Consider the following 17,965-nt stretch of genomic DNA (forward strand, 5'->3'; position numbering starts at 1 on the left):
TGTTTTGAGCATACTTTTTAAATATCTTTATCTCAATGCTTTTTTATTTATTTAAATTCAGACCGTATGGTGAAGCAGTGACTCAGCTGATATGAAGTCAGTTAAACATTAAAATGTAAATATTGTTTTTTATTGGTTATTATAATATAAATATTTATTATTAATTGAAATTTATTTACTAAGGTGATAAAATAATGCATGTTCACTGATAATCATTAAATTTATTTAAGCTGAAAATAAATGAAAAACGTAGTTTGATAACAACAATACCTCTTAATACAGAAATTGCAATTTTATTTAAAATTTTCGGTATAATGTAAATATGTAGGGATAAAGCACTTTTCGTTTCCTAGAGTTACAAGCTGTTGATGGAACTAGCGAAAACTGGTTCAAGGCACTTTTGGATGATATTTTTGCAAAAACCTCTTCGAATTGCCATGGAATCGTTATGAAATTTATATGATGATGTTGTCACGGTTTCAGAATTAAACAATAATTCGGGAAATAGCACTATGCAATATTTTGAGTGTTATTGCCAATGAAGTAAGCATAAATAATTGTTGCATATTCTTATAGAAACTATGAATGTGTTTGAGCTTGATCTAAGCGAGAATTTTGAATTCAGTCCGGACCAAACTCTATATACCAGTGCATATTTTAGTAAAATTTAATTTGGGCTGGCTGTTAATTTTTGTAGTCAAACCAGCTCATAGGCAATGAGAGGTAAGCTTTTAACTTCAGACAAGTGGATGGAAATTTAGTCTTAACACATAAAAAGCGTTCCTGGCTTTTATTCGATCTGAATAATAAGTATGCCGGATATAAGAGATGAGTTCAATAAGTGCACGTGTTAGAAATGAAGACACCATTTTTCAAAAATTTTAATTTTTCCAAAAAATATTATTTGTCGAACTCTCCAAAATACGCGTCTGTTTCGGCGCCAACTTCCTCGATTTTTGACCAAAATTTCGGCCTTAAATTGTTTATAAAAAAAATATATTTATCGATGAGAAAAAATCTTCGATTAATTACTAGAAAATATATTTATGAAGCTCATGTTAAAATTTGAGACTAATCGGTTTAGCCCTTTTCGAGTAATGTAAGTCATCGACTTTGAAAACACCATTTTGAGAAAAACGCGTTTAAAGTTTGAAAAGCACTTTACTTTACTTTCAATCACTCTGAAACGCCTTTTCAAATTTTCGTGTAGCTTCGAAAATATACACCTGAACGATATTGAATTTTCTGTGTGTAGGTATTCTTAAATATATGTAATATACAATAAGAAAATAAAATAAATTTTTTTGGAAATTCTAACTGTATACTACAATATATAACCCCTTAACAGCCGTATCCTCTTGTTGTTGTTTGTGAGCAATCGCGGCACCCATCGGGCCGACAATTTTTTCATGGGCAACTTATCATGTAAAATATTAATTGCCGTTCCGGTCGACTTACATATGGCCTCTGATACTTTGCGCACATTTGCCCGTCAATCAGTGAGAATCATGTACAATGATTTCCTCGGTAACCCTGTCCGCCGGACGTCATTCCAGTGCCTTTTAGGCGGAAGTATTGGAAATAGAGGAAGCTTGAAGCTGCAGTCCAGACATTGGATTTGACTACAAAAACCTCGAAACTGCTAGAACAAAACAGGGCAATCGCATAATTGAAGGAAACGAAAAAGGGAATGGATCTGCCATAATGAATAACATTCTTGCGGAATCGATATTCAAACCACCGTGTTCAATCTAGAATGCAGTCTCCTTCAAATTTCTACGAGTCGCGGATTGTAGATGGAGGGATCGGAAAAACCTGTAAAGACAGCAGAACGTTATGGCCATCTACAAACAAGCGTCAAACTAATAAATATGAAACGATGGGCTGCCTCTTGGCAGTGAAAACTGGCCCATAGGAGAGCAGGCAGCCAAATGGGCATCCCTTATAATATATACTGCCATAGTTGTTATCAACCGGAGAAAAATTAAACTATCATCCACTTCTTCTGTGAATGCGCCCTATGTAAGGCAATATATCTTAACACTTTGAAAACTGCTTTTTGAAAGCCTCGAAGAGCTGGTAGGTATAAACGTAAACAACCTTATAAGGCTTCTCAATCGGACAGACTGGATATAGTAAATGCTATTTAATGTAGTTGAATAGGTAACTACGTGAATATCTTTCGGTAGAGCCTAGGTACGAAGCCCACAGTGTATGTGAAATACCAAACGATAGAAAATATTTTTTTGTAATAGCAGTGACCTATTGGCAAACATTGACAAACCTCAGAGAGTATTTCCGTCATGAAAAAGCTACTCATAAGAAACCACCTGCCGTTCGGAGACTCATACAAAGGCCAACTTCAAAGAAAAGTTTTAAGCATGACCGAATCCAATAACTACTACCAAATAACTTACGCGATTTTGATCGAGTTTAATAAAGCGTGCCAGCCGTTTCTTTCTCGTGCTAACCGGAGCCAGTTGACCACATCAAGTGAAGTTAAGTCCTTCTCTACCTGATCTTTCCAACGCAGAGGAGGCCTTTCTCTTCCTCTGCTACCACCAACTGGTACCGCATCGATTACTTTCAAAGCCGGAGCGTTTGTATCCATTCGGACGACATGAACCAGCCAACGTAGCCGCTGGATCTTTATTCGCTGCGCTATGTCTATGTTGTCGTAAAGCTCACACAACTCATCGTTCAATCGCCTGTGATATTCGCCGTCGCCAACGTGCAAAGGTCCAAAAATCTTCCGCAGAATCTAGCTCTCTGGCATTCCAAAATTTCCATACTTATTTCTAACTCTATTAAATATGACGTTTTATGGTTGTAATTTCTGCAATACTGGAACTGTTGGCATCACCTTGTTATTGGTTGCAATTATTGCGAGGAAGGCAATATCTGATATCAAGGTTCGTTTAAATGCAAAATTCGTCATAGATAAAGACAATGAACAATTAATAATTAACATTTAATTAATTGATAGACGGCAATAGTGCCAATGCTGTGCATTGGGCAGATGTCACACATAACTTCTAGACGCCTGTTAACCACTCAGCTGATCATATTCTGACTTAAGTGGCGTATGCACCTTGCCAGCTATCGATAGTTACGAATATCGAATTTCTTCTATGAAGTATTGTACAAAATGCAAGCGCGATTACGGCCATAGCTTTGCGGTTTGCTTGAATTCTCACAGATCATGACATTTTCGTGGCTTAGTTGCTACTAATCGTCACAGCCACTTACACCTATCAATGTTGACAATACAAGTACATATGTATATGGTAGCAATGCCGCATCTGGAATTAATCTTACGTTGTCGGCGATGTCAGTGAGAGTAATAAAATGTGTATGATGCATTTCTGGCTATGTGGGCTCCGAGCGAAAAGCCAAAAAAACAGAGATTTACAGTTTTCAGTGAACTTTAACGTGTTGACACGAATGGCATATTGTATGGTTTTTTTTTTTTGCTTAGTCGTGTTAAGAATAAAGGGTCACCGTTATTTGAAGCTGAAGGTATGGTTTTGCGCCATATATTCCATTAGGTAGTTAGTGATTTTAGGTACTTGTTGAGATATTTATATCTGCTGCCAGCCCTCTTAGTTGGGCTCTTACTGCTCTAGACTTTTTGTTCGGTATTTTGAGAGATTAATGTTAAAAGTTGAAATGAATCAGAAAAGATTATTAAGCCAGTGCCATTCGTGATATAGATTCAGAAACCGTCAGGGTCTTGAAAATGGGATACTTAAAATGCGCTCCTGCGTGGACAGTGGTATTTGATTAACAGTGGGAGTGCCATCTCTTAATAATAGTGTCATAATATTACATATTGGCGGCCGCCGTAGCCGAATGGGTTGGTGCGTGACTACCATTCGGAGTTCGGAGAACGTAGATTCAAATTTCCGTGAAACATCAAAATCAAGAAAAAGTTTTTTCTAATAGCGGTCGCCCCTCGGCAGGCAATGGCAAACCTCCGAGTGTATTTCTGCTAAAAAAAAGCTTCTCATAAAAAAAATTATCTGCTGTTCGGAGTCGGCGTGAAACTGCAGGTCCGTTCATTTGTGGAACAACATTGAGAATCACGACAGAAAGAGGAGCTCGGCAAAACACCCAAAAAGAATGTAATACATAAAGGATGATCAGATTGGAGGTACCTTTTCTAATAGAGGTTTTTTGTCAGATCATGCGTGGTGCGGCCTATGGGCTGGAGCAATCATCGGCCAACATTTCTTCAAAGACGAGGCTGGCGTCAATGTAACACTGAATGGCAAATACTAAAGTGCCATGATAAAAGACTTTTCGACGCCGGAAATTGAAGCCCGTGAAACAATGCATTTACTGCACATCGTTTCGGGGAGTAGTTTATCTCTCGCCTCGAATCAGTGAATAAGCCATCGCATCGGTTTGTAAAGTCTAGATGCTTTGTGGATAATCCAGTTACGATTGAGACATTGGAAGCCAACATTACTAAAGTTATTCACGAGATACCGACCGAAGTCCTCAAGCGAGTCATTCAAAATTGGTGTTTACGGATGGTTGAGTTATGACGCAGTTGTGGCTAACATTTGAAAGAGATCAACTTTAAAAGAAAAATGTCATTAATGGTTCTACACAAAAATAATAAAAATTGCCCAATTAATTTGAATTTTCCTAATTTTATTTCTTTTTAAAATCAGATGCCTCTAAGTTGTTCACCCTTTATATGTTGAAGTATTATTTTGATTCGTTTTATCATATTTTATTGAAGAACCAAATAGGCTTTCTCTGCACAGAAGCCTCTACTAATTTTTCCAAGTGCATCTAATGCAAATTAAAACAAAGGCAGCATTTTATTCACACAGTCTATATTTAGTGGTAACATAATCTCATTACATTGTAACGCATACTATCTACATAAAGTATAACAACTTCATTGACATTCTTATTTACCTACATACATACATGCAAAGGTATCTGGCGAAGGGTACAGTATTCATTCTATGGAAATATAACATCTGATATTGTATGATATTTTTTAAATGAAGGCTATTTTACTTGTCTTATGAGCATAATTGAGTACATGAATACCAACATATAGAGTTACATATATATGCACACATGTGCATGTATGCTTAACAGCTTTCAAAATGCTTTGGTTATTAGAGTTGTATATTAAATTGTTTATTTACAAAATAAATGCTATGTAATCTCATTCCCAACTACTTTCGAATTACTGTTCATCGTTGCTCTGCTTTTTAATCCATAATCCGTTTTGTTGTCATTTTTTTTACTTTTACTACCAATTCGTTGCTTTCTATTAAGAATTTGTGCGACATCTGCATCATCGACGGTACCTTTGAATATGAGTGGATAAGGCCATTCGTGACATATGGTTGGACCGCTGTAATTGCGCAGTGCAGTGATTAGCGCATCTAATCGTTGTACTTCGAGTAGCTCGTCATTCAGGTCCTTCACATCGTCAATTAATTGAGAGACATTTGATTCTAAAACCTCTCCAACGGATAAAAGAATAAACAGAAATTGCGGATTACTCGATACAGAAGGACTCAATTAGAAATGCAATCAAAATATAAGAACTAAATCTATAGTAAAAGCGTAAAATCTGCAGCGCTTAAATAGTTAATACAATGAGTGCGGTTCTTACATACATACATACATATTACGCATGACATTTTTGAGCCATTTTTGAGGCATTTTTTAAGTCCAAAATCCGGGGATTGTTGGCATAGGAAATACTCCATACCAAATGGAATTAGAAATCATAGATGTATGCTATATGAGCTACATTTGTAGATGCAATGACGATAAGTAAAATCTGCTTTGAGTATATCTTCGTTGCGATATTTAACTTTATACAACTACATATATGAAATTGGAGATACGTACAAGGTATGCTCAAAAAATAAGGTGAATTTTCAAATTTCGCGGGCTACGTACATTCGACTTTCGACTATTATTAATTTTTATGCTGGTACACTAGTCTCGAAGATATGTTCACGGTTTTAGAAATATAGCACCTCCAGTTTGTTTGTGAGAGGCATACATAAGACGAGTGCTTTGCGTGTTCTGCGATTTTCTGTTCTCGAAAAAAATTCATCAAAGAAGTTGCATAAAATTTTCAGTAAAAAATGGAATTAAATGCTCAAAAGCATTTGAAATGTTGACAGTGGCATACGATGAGAGCACTCTGAGTCAAAAAAATGTTTACAAGTAGTACAAGGTCACAGAAGGTCAAGAAGACGTGAAAGTTGGCGCTCGCCCTGAACGTCCCAGCACATCCACAACCGATGAAAATGTGGAGAAAGTGAAGAAAATTGTTATGGAGAATCGTTGAATCATAATTAGAGAAGTTGCTGAGGATGTTGGCAGATCAGCTGGCTCATGCCATGCAACCTTTTCGGAAATTTTGAGAATGAACCGTGTGGCAGCGAAGTTCGTTCCAAAATTACCGAATTTAGACCAAAAACTACGTCAATTGAGCATCGCTCAGGAATTGTTGAATTACGTCCACGATGATCCAGATTAAAAGGTTCGCTGGTGACGAGTCATGGGTATATGGTAGTCCAGGAGAGCCAAGACTAAAAAAAGCACGCCAATTTTGATCAAAGGTCAAGGTTTTGCTCAATGTTTTTTTCGATAACCATGGCGTAGTGCATCAGGAGTTCTTACCGCAAGGTCGTACGGCAAATAAGGAGTATTACCTAAAGGTTATGTGCCGTTTGCGTAAAGCAATAAGAAAAAAAAACTCCCGGTTTTTGGAAAAAAATGCATGGCTTTTGCATCATGATAATGCACCTGCTCACTCATTTTTGCTTGTGGGGGATTATTTGGCCAAAAACAACACTGTTATCATGCCTCAGCCACCGCATTCACCATATTTGGCCCTATGCGACAATTTGCTGTTCCCAAGAATGAAGAGACCCATGAACGAATGGCGTTTTGCGACGATTGAGGAGATAAAATCCGAATCGCTAAGAGAGCTCAAGAACATATTAAAAAGTCCATATCAGAACTGCTTCGAGGATTGGAAAAAATTCTGGCACAAATGTATTATATGTATCTGAGAGGGACTACTTTGAAGGAAATAAAATAGAAATTGATGAATTAATAAATATTTTTTTTGAGAAAGTGAAAATTAACCTTATTTCTTGAACACACATCTCGTACCAATGTATCAATATCGTAATAAATAAATAAATCGAAAAGCTCGCAACTTTATTGAGGCTTAAGGTTCGAGTTATTTAATTCTCAATGTTTTACTATGCATAATTTCTGTAATTTGATTTCAGAAGGCTATATATGTAATGAGAATAAATACGAGGTGGCACAAAATTAATTACCCGCACCGTACGTCAATCATATTTGACACTTGGGAACTAGACAGTTGCAATATACAGACATAAAAGTAATGAAGCCCGTAAAAGTTAAAACAAAGATTTTCATTACTCAAAATATCAGGTCAGTCCATAAGTTCGTGCGTATTCTACCCATAATTTCACTTTTGTACGATTTTTGCATACAAAAAATTATTCGCGGAATATAACGGAGCTATTTTTATTTTCTTTGATATATTGTGCATTCAACAAGTGATTTTAATCGCGGATAGAAGCACGTGTTGTTATAAAATAAAATGGAATCTTCGAACGCGTATATGAGGCATATTTTGTATTTTTTTATAAAAGTTGGAAAAAATGCAACTACTGCTGCTGCAGAAATAAACACTGTTCACGGAGGGGCTGCCGTGAGTGTAAAGACTGCGCAAAAGTGGATTTTAAAATTCCGAAGTGGTAACTGCGACGTGGAGGATGCCCCGCGCGCTGGTCGTCCTGAAGTCTTTAACTACGACACTTTGCTCGAACTCATGGAAGCTGAGCCAAATTTGACAGTCGATATGATAGCTCGGAGGTTAAATTCATCACATGGAACAGTTTACAGGCCCCTGGTTCAGTTGGGAAAGGTTTCAAAGCTGGAAAAATGGGTTCCGCATAGACTTTTGGTCGCTAACCTTTAGCAGAGAGTGAATATGTGTTCTCAGCTGCAGCAACGGTTTGAAAATGAAAGTTTTTGGAACTGGTGATGAAAAATGGGTCCTGTTCGCAAACGCCAATCGCCAAACGCTAATGCCGCATCCACCATACTCTCCGGATATTGCGCCTTGTGATTATCACCTTTTCCGCGGACTTCAATCCCATATGAGTAACAAGAACTACTTCTCAAAAGAAGCTATAAAAAGAGATATCGAAATGTATTTTGGCTTCAAGGACAAACAAGTTTTTGAGCAGGGAATTAAAAATTTGCCTAATCCTTGGGAAGACATTGTAAATAACGAAGGAAAATGTATTATTGATTAATAAATACTTTAAACATCTTTTTTATTAATTTTAAAACCACCTTTAAAAAACACTCGAACTTATGGACTGATATGACACTTTTTTTTATTTAAGCAAAAAAAAAGTATTCAAGAGAAAATATTTAAAAACAATATTCTGTTGCACCACCTTGTACCTGTAATTTATTTATCATATATATTGTAATATTTTTTCTTCTAATTACACTACTAAAAGTAAGTTGTGCTTTGTTAGCAACTGACTGCAAAGAGCATTAGTTGAACATAAAAATGTGATAACTTTTTAAGAAGTATGTAAAGGGTTTTCCAATAAGATTTGATATTCAAAGAAAAATGCTATTTTTTAATATAAATGATCGGATGTTTATTTCATTATAAAGAGGAAAGTATGCCGTTAATAGCGGAAAATAACATCAGGCAAATGACCACCATAACCACGCTTACAGGACAATATCCTTTTCATGTTGGCGTAGACATTAAGGGAAGCGGTTTTGCAAAGTTTCGTAAAAATATCTAACCATTCTCTCAAGTTATGAATTGTAACATCAGACGGACAAACCAAAATTTTGTCCTGATGTATAAAAGGCGGCCGCCGTAGCCGAATGGGTTGGTGCGTGACTACCATTCGGAATTCAGAGAGAACGCAGATTCGAATCTCGGTGAAAGACCAAAATGAAGAAAAAGTCTTTTCTAATAGCGGTCGCCCCTCGGCAGGCAATGGCAAACCTCCGAGTGTATTTCTGCCATGAAAAATAAATTTATCTGCCGTCCGGAGTCGGTTTAAAGAACTGTAGGCCCCTTCATTTGTGGAACAACATCAAGACGAAAACCACAAATAGGAGGAGGAGCTGCTAAGTGTGGACGTGGTTTCCATATGATCTCAATAATATGTATCTATATCGGGTCTAAATGAGTTGGGGAGCAATATGTCCACTAAGTTTCGGCGAGTTTTAGTAAGTCGTTATCGAGATATGTGCATTTAGCCAAAAGTCAGCGAAAAGTCTCTTTTTTTAATTTTACTTGTGGAACATTTCCTTTATTTGGTTTTCCCGTTTGCACCAAATGTGATTAATTTTGCTTTATTTATAACAGAGATATCACGTCATACTGTTTTTTTTTATTAGCATTATATAGGAAATGGCCACGGTTATTGACCTACTTCACACATTTTCAATATTTTCATGATTACTATGAGTCCCAAGTTTCATGGAAACATACTAATTTTAGCTCGAGTTATCTCTTATTGTTTTATATACATATTTATATATTGTACATTATATATATTATATATTATTAACTTTTTAATTTTTTCCTTTTAATAGTTTTAAATTTTTTTCATAAAAAATGAAATCTGAAATGATTAATAAATTTCTTATCGAACAGTTAATATATACATGCGTTGCTCTTGGGAAATTTCATTATCAAATTCCAATTAAAATGTGACGAAAGCTTACCCATTTGACGTCGGACAAATGACTGCCCGCGGCTAAGTAAATTATGTAATCTCTTTTTTATTCAATTAAGATAATACGCAATCTTTACATGGACTTTGTATTGTATTGTACTTCAAAGTGCTTAGTATAACAGCGTCATCACAAATATTTTGCATGAAATTACAGGTGTACTCGTATTCTTGCTCTTAATCAGTGTACGGCTGCAATTTACTCAGATTAGCTACCAGTAATGCTTAAGTCTTCTGTTACTGCCGCCGTTTGTTACAATGATGAATGTCATCAACAGTTTTATTTGCCCATTGACTAACGCCCTTTTTTAACGGCACATTATACTTTACGAGTATGTACGCAAGCATCTACTTAAGTAGCGATTGAGGTTTAAATAATTGTAGACGAGAGAGCTGACGTAGCTGAAATAATTGAAGGTGTTGGTAACGATGCGTTGAGTAGGTGCAGTCTGTTTGTTTGGTTTTGAGTTCAAAACTGGCGTACATTTTGTTCTCTTTACTATTTCACAAATACAACAAATGGACTAAGTGAGCGCTTCCACAATATTGACATTGAGTAAATACTCTAATTGTTGAATACACAAATGACACAATATGAACGAATTCTCAGTAGGAAAATTTAACTACTCGTATTACTTGAAGTGGGAATTCGGTTTTTTTTTCTGTAGATAATATAGGTACACATATTTTATTTATTGCTTGTCAAATGCTGCGTAATGGCAAAGTAATATGACTTTGTTATCATATCTTTGCCCTTGTGGGTTCCAGTCGAACAGAACTCTGGCGATCTCATTATTTGGTTGGCGTAGAATATGGTCATGGTAACTTCCATTTTCTATTCCGAATTTGCTGCTGTTCGTGCGTAAAAATAATTAATGTGTGGAGTAAATAGTAGTACATGAAAAAAGTTAATGGGAACGAAGCGCAGACTAGTAATATTCCACAATGAGATACAGGAGTAGTCGCGTTTTAGAACAGCGATACTTATGTAGTTCGATTGACTACAATTGAAAGTTGTAATTAAAATATTAATTAGAGATTATTTAATTTTTATTGAAGAATATAAAAATAATGAGTCATTAAAATAAATAATAAATAATTGGCGCTTACACTCTTTATTAGGTATTAGGCCGAGCTCTTCCTCCTATTTGTGGTGTGCGTCTTGATATTTCTCCACAAATGAAGCTGTAGCTCCCAGTTTCAGGTCGCTTCCAAACGGCAGATGGTTTTTTATGAGTCATTAGCTTTTTGCCGCTTTTAAAGCTGCATTCTACAGTACGATGTCTTAATTTGGTATACCTGCAAAACTGATAGGGCTACGCAAACTGGCGTTGCTCAATACCAGCAGCGCCATGAGAATTGGGAAGGATCTCTCCCAGCCATTTGATACCAAGCGAGGTTTCACACGGAGTAACTCTCAGTCGTGTGATTTCTTTAACCCGATGCTAGAAAATATTGTGCGAGCTGCAGAGCTTAATCGCTCCTGCACAATTATTTATAAGAGCATACAATTGATTACGTATATCGATGATATTGGCCTTAAAAAGCGTACTGTAAGTTCTACCTTCTCCTGAGGTATTCTCTGAATAATGAAGCAAAGCGCAAGGGTCGGGTGGTGAACGAGGACAAAGTGAAATACCTCCAGTACAAACAGTCAGGGCACTCGCGTATTGTCACCTACATCACTGTTGACAGTTATGATTTCGAACTTGTAAGAATCTTCGCTTATCTAGGAAAACTAACACTCTATGGTATAAGGCTCTCATCATGGCCGTCCTATCGTATGACGCAGATGGCAACATCCGATGAGGCGTCACTTGGAAAGTTTCAGAGAAAGATTCTGCGCAAAATTTTTGGACCTTTGCGCTTTGGCAACGGCGAATATCGCAGGCGATGGAATGATGAGCAGTATGGCCTTTACGACGACATAGACGAACTGCAGCGAATAAATGATCAGAATGATGAGAGGAGTTGATTTAGCCATGTCTGCCTATCTGTCCGTCCGTACGCATGATAACTCGAGTAAAAATTAATACATTTAATTGAAATTTGGTAATACATATTTTTCTTTATCCCAGGTAGTTTGGTTTTAAAATTGGACAAAATCGCTCAATAACAAAGGTCGCCTTCCTTCCTCATATTATAAACAAAACAAGTACTACGCAAATTAAAAAATTAAAAAATGGATTGTGCCGCTCCGAATTTTAGGTAAATGCTTGTATCTTCATAACAACTATATAAAACTCAAATAAATTTAGTAACCGTATTGCTCCCACACCATTTAGACCCGACATAAATGAATATTATTGCGGATGAAAATAGCACCCACTTTTCAGATATTAAGAAAATTTGTCCATAGGTCGTCCACCAGTTTGATGTTACAAATTATAAGTTTAACTACTCTTGTTGTCTATGAGTTTATTCCATTAAAAAAATATTGGATGGAAACAAACGGTAATACAAACATTAAAAGAAGTCCTAACTAGTCGCATTATTGCTCTGGTTAAATTTGCATTAAATTTTCTATAACTGTAACGAAAACTATCTGCTTATGCTTATTATCAAAAAGTACCCTGAATTTGTTAATAAAAAGTTTAACTACTCATCGATATTTGTTTTATTCCCTTTATATTAATCGCCGTTTTAACCGATACATATTTACATATTCATTCTCTCCTTTCACTTTTTTTCACCTTTCAACTGAACTGATTTGGTAATAGTTTTTTACTCCTCCTACGAATTTTACTTGAGAATCTTAAAAAATCACATGGGGCCCTACCCGATGAATACAGAGCTGGTATAGTTGTATTAACGTTGTTGTTGGTTGAATAGTTACTGACAAGTGTGCCGATGCATTATCGCAGTGATAAGATCTTGAGTTCTTTCCTCACAATTTCGACCTATTGCGATAAACATTCTTCCCCAAACGATTCAGTATGCTCAAATAATATTCCTTATTTACTATTTGCCCTGGAGAAGCGAATTCGGAATGCACCGCACCACGGCAATTACAAAAAAAAAACTTTATTTGTCTCAAAATTGAAGTGGTTTTAAGGTTTTAGTTCTTCTGAGAAAAATCATTCTGATGTGTGTCAATCCATTTCATTCCATCCCGTTTCGTATTGCCCGCGATAATATTTATTTGGGTCAAAAGAAAACATTTATTTAGCAAAAGTAATGCCAGTGATGCTTTCGCAACAAATTCAGCAAGTACGGCACAAAACGGGCTTCAATTCACCTCATCATCAAAGCATCTTGCATAACGCTTCACTCTTAGTAAGACGCCAATATCGGCTGGTAACTCCCGGATGCTCACACAACGATTTTCGAACACAATTTTTGGTTCATTTCAATAATTAAAGTGGTTGAACAAGGCAAACCAACAATCAATATGCGGACCATTTTTAGGGGTGTTGGCAGCACTGATCTAAAACTACGAAGTGGTACAAAGTACGAAGAAGAAGAAAACAAGGCAATTTATTACGTTCTTCCATGGGAATTGTTGCCGAAAATGCATTCGGGATATTCAAAATAAGATACATACGATTACTTCAATTCAAGGACAATACAGTCTTGGACATATTATTCGTATGCCGATGTATTTTACGCAACATTTGCTCTTAAAAATATTAAATGTTAAATGAAGATAAGATATTAATATAAGATGAAGGACTGGTAAATAAAACACATTTCCAAGAAAGTGATATTTGAACTGAAAATCGTAATTTTTCAAAAGCGTTTATGCATTAATTTTTTTTTTATAAAAACTTCATTCAACGTGAAATTTATCTTTGAAATAAGAGCTTTTGTAATGTAAAGGGTTTTCCAATAACAGGGGTTATATATCGCTATCGAGAGATGCAACGACTTTTTATGGCCGGAATTGGATGGTATTGATCTGGACAACGTTTATTTTCAACAAGACGGCGCTACCTGCCACACAAGCAACGAAACCATTGATCTTTTGCGGGAAAAGTTTCCGGGCCGTGTTATCTCTCGAAGAGGTGATCACAATTGGCCTCCGAGATCTTGTGATTTAACACCTTGTGACCAAGTTGTGACCAAGGGTCGTTTCAAGACCTCAAAGATGGAATTCGTGAGACTATCGAGGACATAGGGCAGCCACTTTGCAATTCGGTAATGGAAACTTTCATGAAATGGATATTGTCCTGTAAGCGTGGTCGTGGTGGTCATTTGCCTCTTTATAATGAAATAAATATCCGATCATTTATACTAAATATAGCATTTTTCTTTGAATATCAAAATAACACATCTTATTGGTAAACCCTTTATTTCATATAACTTCACTTGCCAGTGCAATTAGAAAAGGCTGCCAAACTAATGACGAAAAATAAAACGATCAGAACGGATCATAAATTGAGGCAGACCTCTGTCAAGACCACAACGTTCTTGTTGCATTTGCACACACAAATTTTATCCGGTTCCCGATAATTGAAATGGCGCACAGACTCTTTGTTCAACTAAATTTGACAGAGCGAAATTCGCATTGTTACAAAATTAATACACACGTGCTGGCCTCAAAAGTCGCATGTTACCAATCGACAAGTGTAGCAAATCTTAAAAAAAATGTTCACAAGCACGGTTTTGTTAGTAAAAAATTTGGGGTACTTTTTGAAGGTAGTATGCAATTAATTATGTGTGAAATTAAAAATAATGGTGAAATAATAAAAAAATTTACTGATATTAAATAATGTTTAAATTGTTGTGCATTTACCAAAATGTCAATATGTAAGTTTATCACACATTTCAACATTTGACGTACTCCGGTGCGTAGTTTTTCGATAGTCAGCAGATGTTGTTGGATGGTTTTAATTGAAGTTTCCGTTGTCATATTTGTCGCTTATATTTTGACGTATTGTCTGGCTATTGTCTGTGGTAAATAATTGACTAATTGTATGTATGAACGCTTCCACACATTTGTATGCATGTACATATGTATGCATATTAGACGTCAGAAAGTTGTAATAGACTGCTATTATTGTTTTTGTTGTTGATGTCACACTTAACACTGTAAAATATGAACCAATTTCAGTTTGGATGCATATACATTCAAACTTATTCAAGTACATAATTCGTATATATTGAATTTTCTATTGTATTTTTTCTAATTCCAACCATATTTGTCACTTCGTGTCACGCGCACTAGTATCATGTGGGTTTCAAAGCGCTTTAGCCTTAGCTATGCGTTAATGACCCCACCGTTGCATGCCACTTGCAAACGTACGACCCATCGACATGTGGATTTGTTAAGGCGCAGCCATACATGCCACTATGCATGCATAAATACAGAAATTTTTGTATTCATACAAATTGTACTTTAGATGTAAACTAGAAACACACTTCGCCAACAGGTACACCCGCCGCGGTCATTAGTGTCAACATACGACACATACACAGCTACATACACACAATTAAAAAATGTGCTCACGCCGTGACGTCTGCGACAGTTTCAGCTGTTTCTCGTGGTTCTGCTAGATAAGCAATTGCCGGCAAATTACATATGCATATACATGTGCATATATACATATATGCATACATACATACATACATACATACCATATATATGTTTGCTTTTTGTTTTTGGTTTTCCTAACCCTACCACCACATTCGCTGTCTTTATGGAGCTTTTTGCTCACAAAACGAACAAAAACAAAAGCATTAGCCACCCGCTATCGAAAGGTCGTTACGGAAAAAAGGCTTTAGTTGATGGTTGCGTTTGAAATAAAAATTACCATTGACGCTTTCAAAATGCGTTTGGCGTCAACGAGCGTTACTGCCAGCGGTTTTGCTATCCATCGGAAGCAAAGTGTAGTGAGCGACTGATGAGAATTGGTGCAGTAAAGCTGAATGTTAAGGCTGGTTGGTGTGCCCTGCCGTGCTCGAATTCGTATTTTTATGATTGTTTGTTTTTACTTTTATTTTTGTTTTGTTTGTTCGTTTCGCCAAGAACGACTCAACGATTCTGTCGTCCCCACCTATTCTCACTTAAGAGCGTTTTTGCTCTACACTCGTAGTTCTAATGGATTCGAAAGGAAGGAGGTTATCAATTCGGCTTAAGCAAAAAAAATTAAATAAATAATAGTAATAATAATAATGCTTTAGTTTTAATGCTTAATTTATTATTTGATTATATATTATATTATAATTAATTCGATTTGAACTCAAAGGTTGTATAAATGATTAGTCTAAAAATAAAATTAATGTAAGCGCGTGTAAATTGATTCAGGAACTCTATTCTTACCATCAATAGCTGAATGAGGCAGAACGAATATTATTTAGATTTTTTTTCGGCACAAAATTAATTACCCTATCGGGGGATTTATAATTTTTGTAAATGGCGTCATATGCTAATCATATTTGACACGTGTGAAATAAATAGACAAGCAATTTGCGCCACCTTATAAAAAATAAATAAATAAGTAACTGGCGCGTACACTTCTGTTAAGTGTTTGGCCGAGCTCCTCCTACTATTTGTGACGTGCGTCTTGATGTTGTTTCACAAATGGAAGGACTTACTGTTTTAAGCCGATTGCGAATGGCAGGTACTTTTTATGAGGAGCTTTTTCATGGCGAAAATGCACTCGCCGGTTTGCCATTTCCGGACGAGGAGCGATCGCCTTTAGAGAGACCATTTTCAATCTTTTTGTTGTTTCGAACTCGAGCACTACTTATTAATCTTTTTTTACTCCTGGTTGTCATGGTTAGCAGCTAAAATAATAGATTTTAATACGGTTTTATAATTTTTAAAGGTGCTGTGCTGAAATATATTATTTATACTTCTTCTTTATATAAGTCGATATGATGTTAAACTATTTGATTGATGAAACCCTATGGGATATAATAAAAACACTTTAATTCGGATCAATGATTTCGAAGAGGCAAATGCCAAATTTTACACAAGACTCAGGCGAATTATCTATGCAAAAAAAGACCGAAATAAAAGGTTTCATAAAATTTGTATACCAAAATATTATATCTAAATTTCTACTCCGACAGCCAGACAGGGCCTTCGGCTCGGTGATGGTGCCCTTGAAATTGGTCGGCGAATGCCTGATTTCACTCTCGATCGCATCCGAACTCTTTGATATAACGCTCATCTGGATACCATGTTACAGCGACTTTGCAGGAAACTGCGAGGCGGATGAGCTGCTAAGGGACCTATGAGGTAGTTTCCCGCAAAAGAAGAGGAATGGGATCGCCTTGGCTACCTGCGGTCTGCTCTTGGAAGAATGTTTCCAGGCCGCGTGTTGATTGGAGGCGCGCGAGGTATTCTCTGAGGTTAACAAAATCTCAGCGCTGAAATTTTGTGGGTACAATTACAGTTCTCGCAGATCCGCGAGGTATACCTGCTGTGAGCTCGACTTTACTACGAGTCCTTTCCGCGTCAATTGTATGAAGGATAAGGTCGAATCATCTCAGCACCTTAGCTGCTCTGCTCTTGTTGGGCTAAGATTTTGAAATCTTGGCTCTCATTTCTTTGCTGCACCTGCAGATGTAGCAGGCCTTGTTATTGACCAACTGACGAGGTTCATTTACAGTATGAAGCGGCTAATACAATCGCAACTCAGTAATCGTGCTGTCGTCATCCATCCACGATTAATTTTTTTAAGGAAATGAATCGATGGTACTCTGGGGCTTTCAGGGTTACTTATTTTTAGACCACTTCTCCTTATTAGAAAAGATCCCAACTAGTCTTACTTTATGCCCACTTGAGTCTATTTGTGGTTGAAAAATAAAGCAAAATTTAATATTAGTTTAGGGCAAAAAAAATCCTTTACTTTTGCGCAAATGGTTTAAACCTGTTTTATGTCGATTTTTCGCTTCTTTGTGATGCCACCATACTAACATGCCGGTCAACTTCTATTATTTCTCTGATTTTATAGACATTTTCTTTAACATAAAATGCTTGAACGAAATCGACGAAACCAAAATTGCACTTAATTAACTATTATCCAGGGTCCGGTACTCGAAGCGTTACCAACTTCATACCGCTCGCGCAGCTGATGTACGGGCATCAGCTGTCTGTTAGTTAGCTAAATGACAGTCCAGAGTATTGTTTACAAACGCGCGGGAGCATTTTGCCCAGAGTAAACGCGTAAAAAGAAAATAAAAAGAAAATCAGTTAAGGGTTT

General features: G+C 36.4%; 1 protein-coding gene across 2 annotated transcripts; it reads right to left on the reverse strand.

Moving 5' to 3' along the window:
- Positions 1–4,830: 4,830 nt before the first annotated feature.
- On the reverse strand, positions 4,831–15,641 carry LOC129242462 (uncharacterized). Of its 2 annotated transcripts, none has more exons than XM_054879107.1 (3): positions 15,566–15,641; positions 14,548–14,841; positions 4,831–5,493 (listed from the first exon to the last, which is right to left on the reverse strand). In XM_054879107.1, exons 2-3 carry the CDS (start codon positions 14,662–14,664, stop codon positions 5,182–5,184), a joined length of 429 nt encoding a protein of 142 aa, XP_054735082.1. In that variant the 5' UTR covers positions 14,665–14,841; positions 15,566–15,641; the 3' UTR covers positions 4,831–5,181. The 2 variants fall into 2 exon arrangements, with proteins under 2 accessions (XP_054735082.1, XP_054735081.1); XM_054879106.1 differs by lacking the exon at positions 15,566–15,641 and adding an exon at positions 14,949–15,354.
- Between the last annotated feature and the right edge of the window lie 2,324 nt (positions 15,642–17,965).

This window comes from Anastrepha obliqua, chromosome 3 (assembly GCF_027943255.1).
Source record: "Anastrepha obliqua isolate idAnaObli1 chromosome 3, idAnaObli1_1.0, whole genome shotgun sequence".
Taxonomy (NCBI): domain Eukaryota; kingdom Metazoa; phylum Arthropoda; class Insecta; order Diptera; family Tephritidae; genus Anastrepha; species Anastrepha obliqua.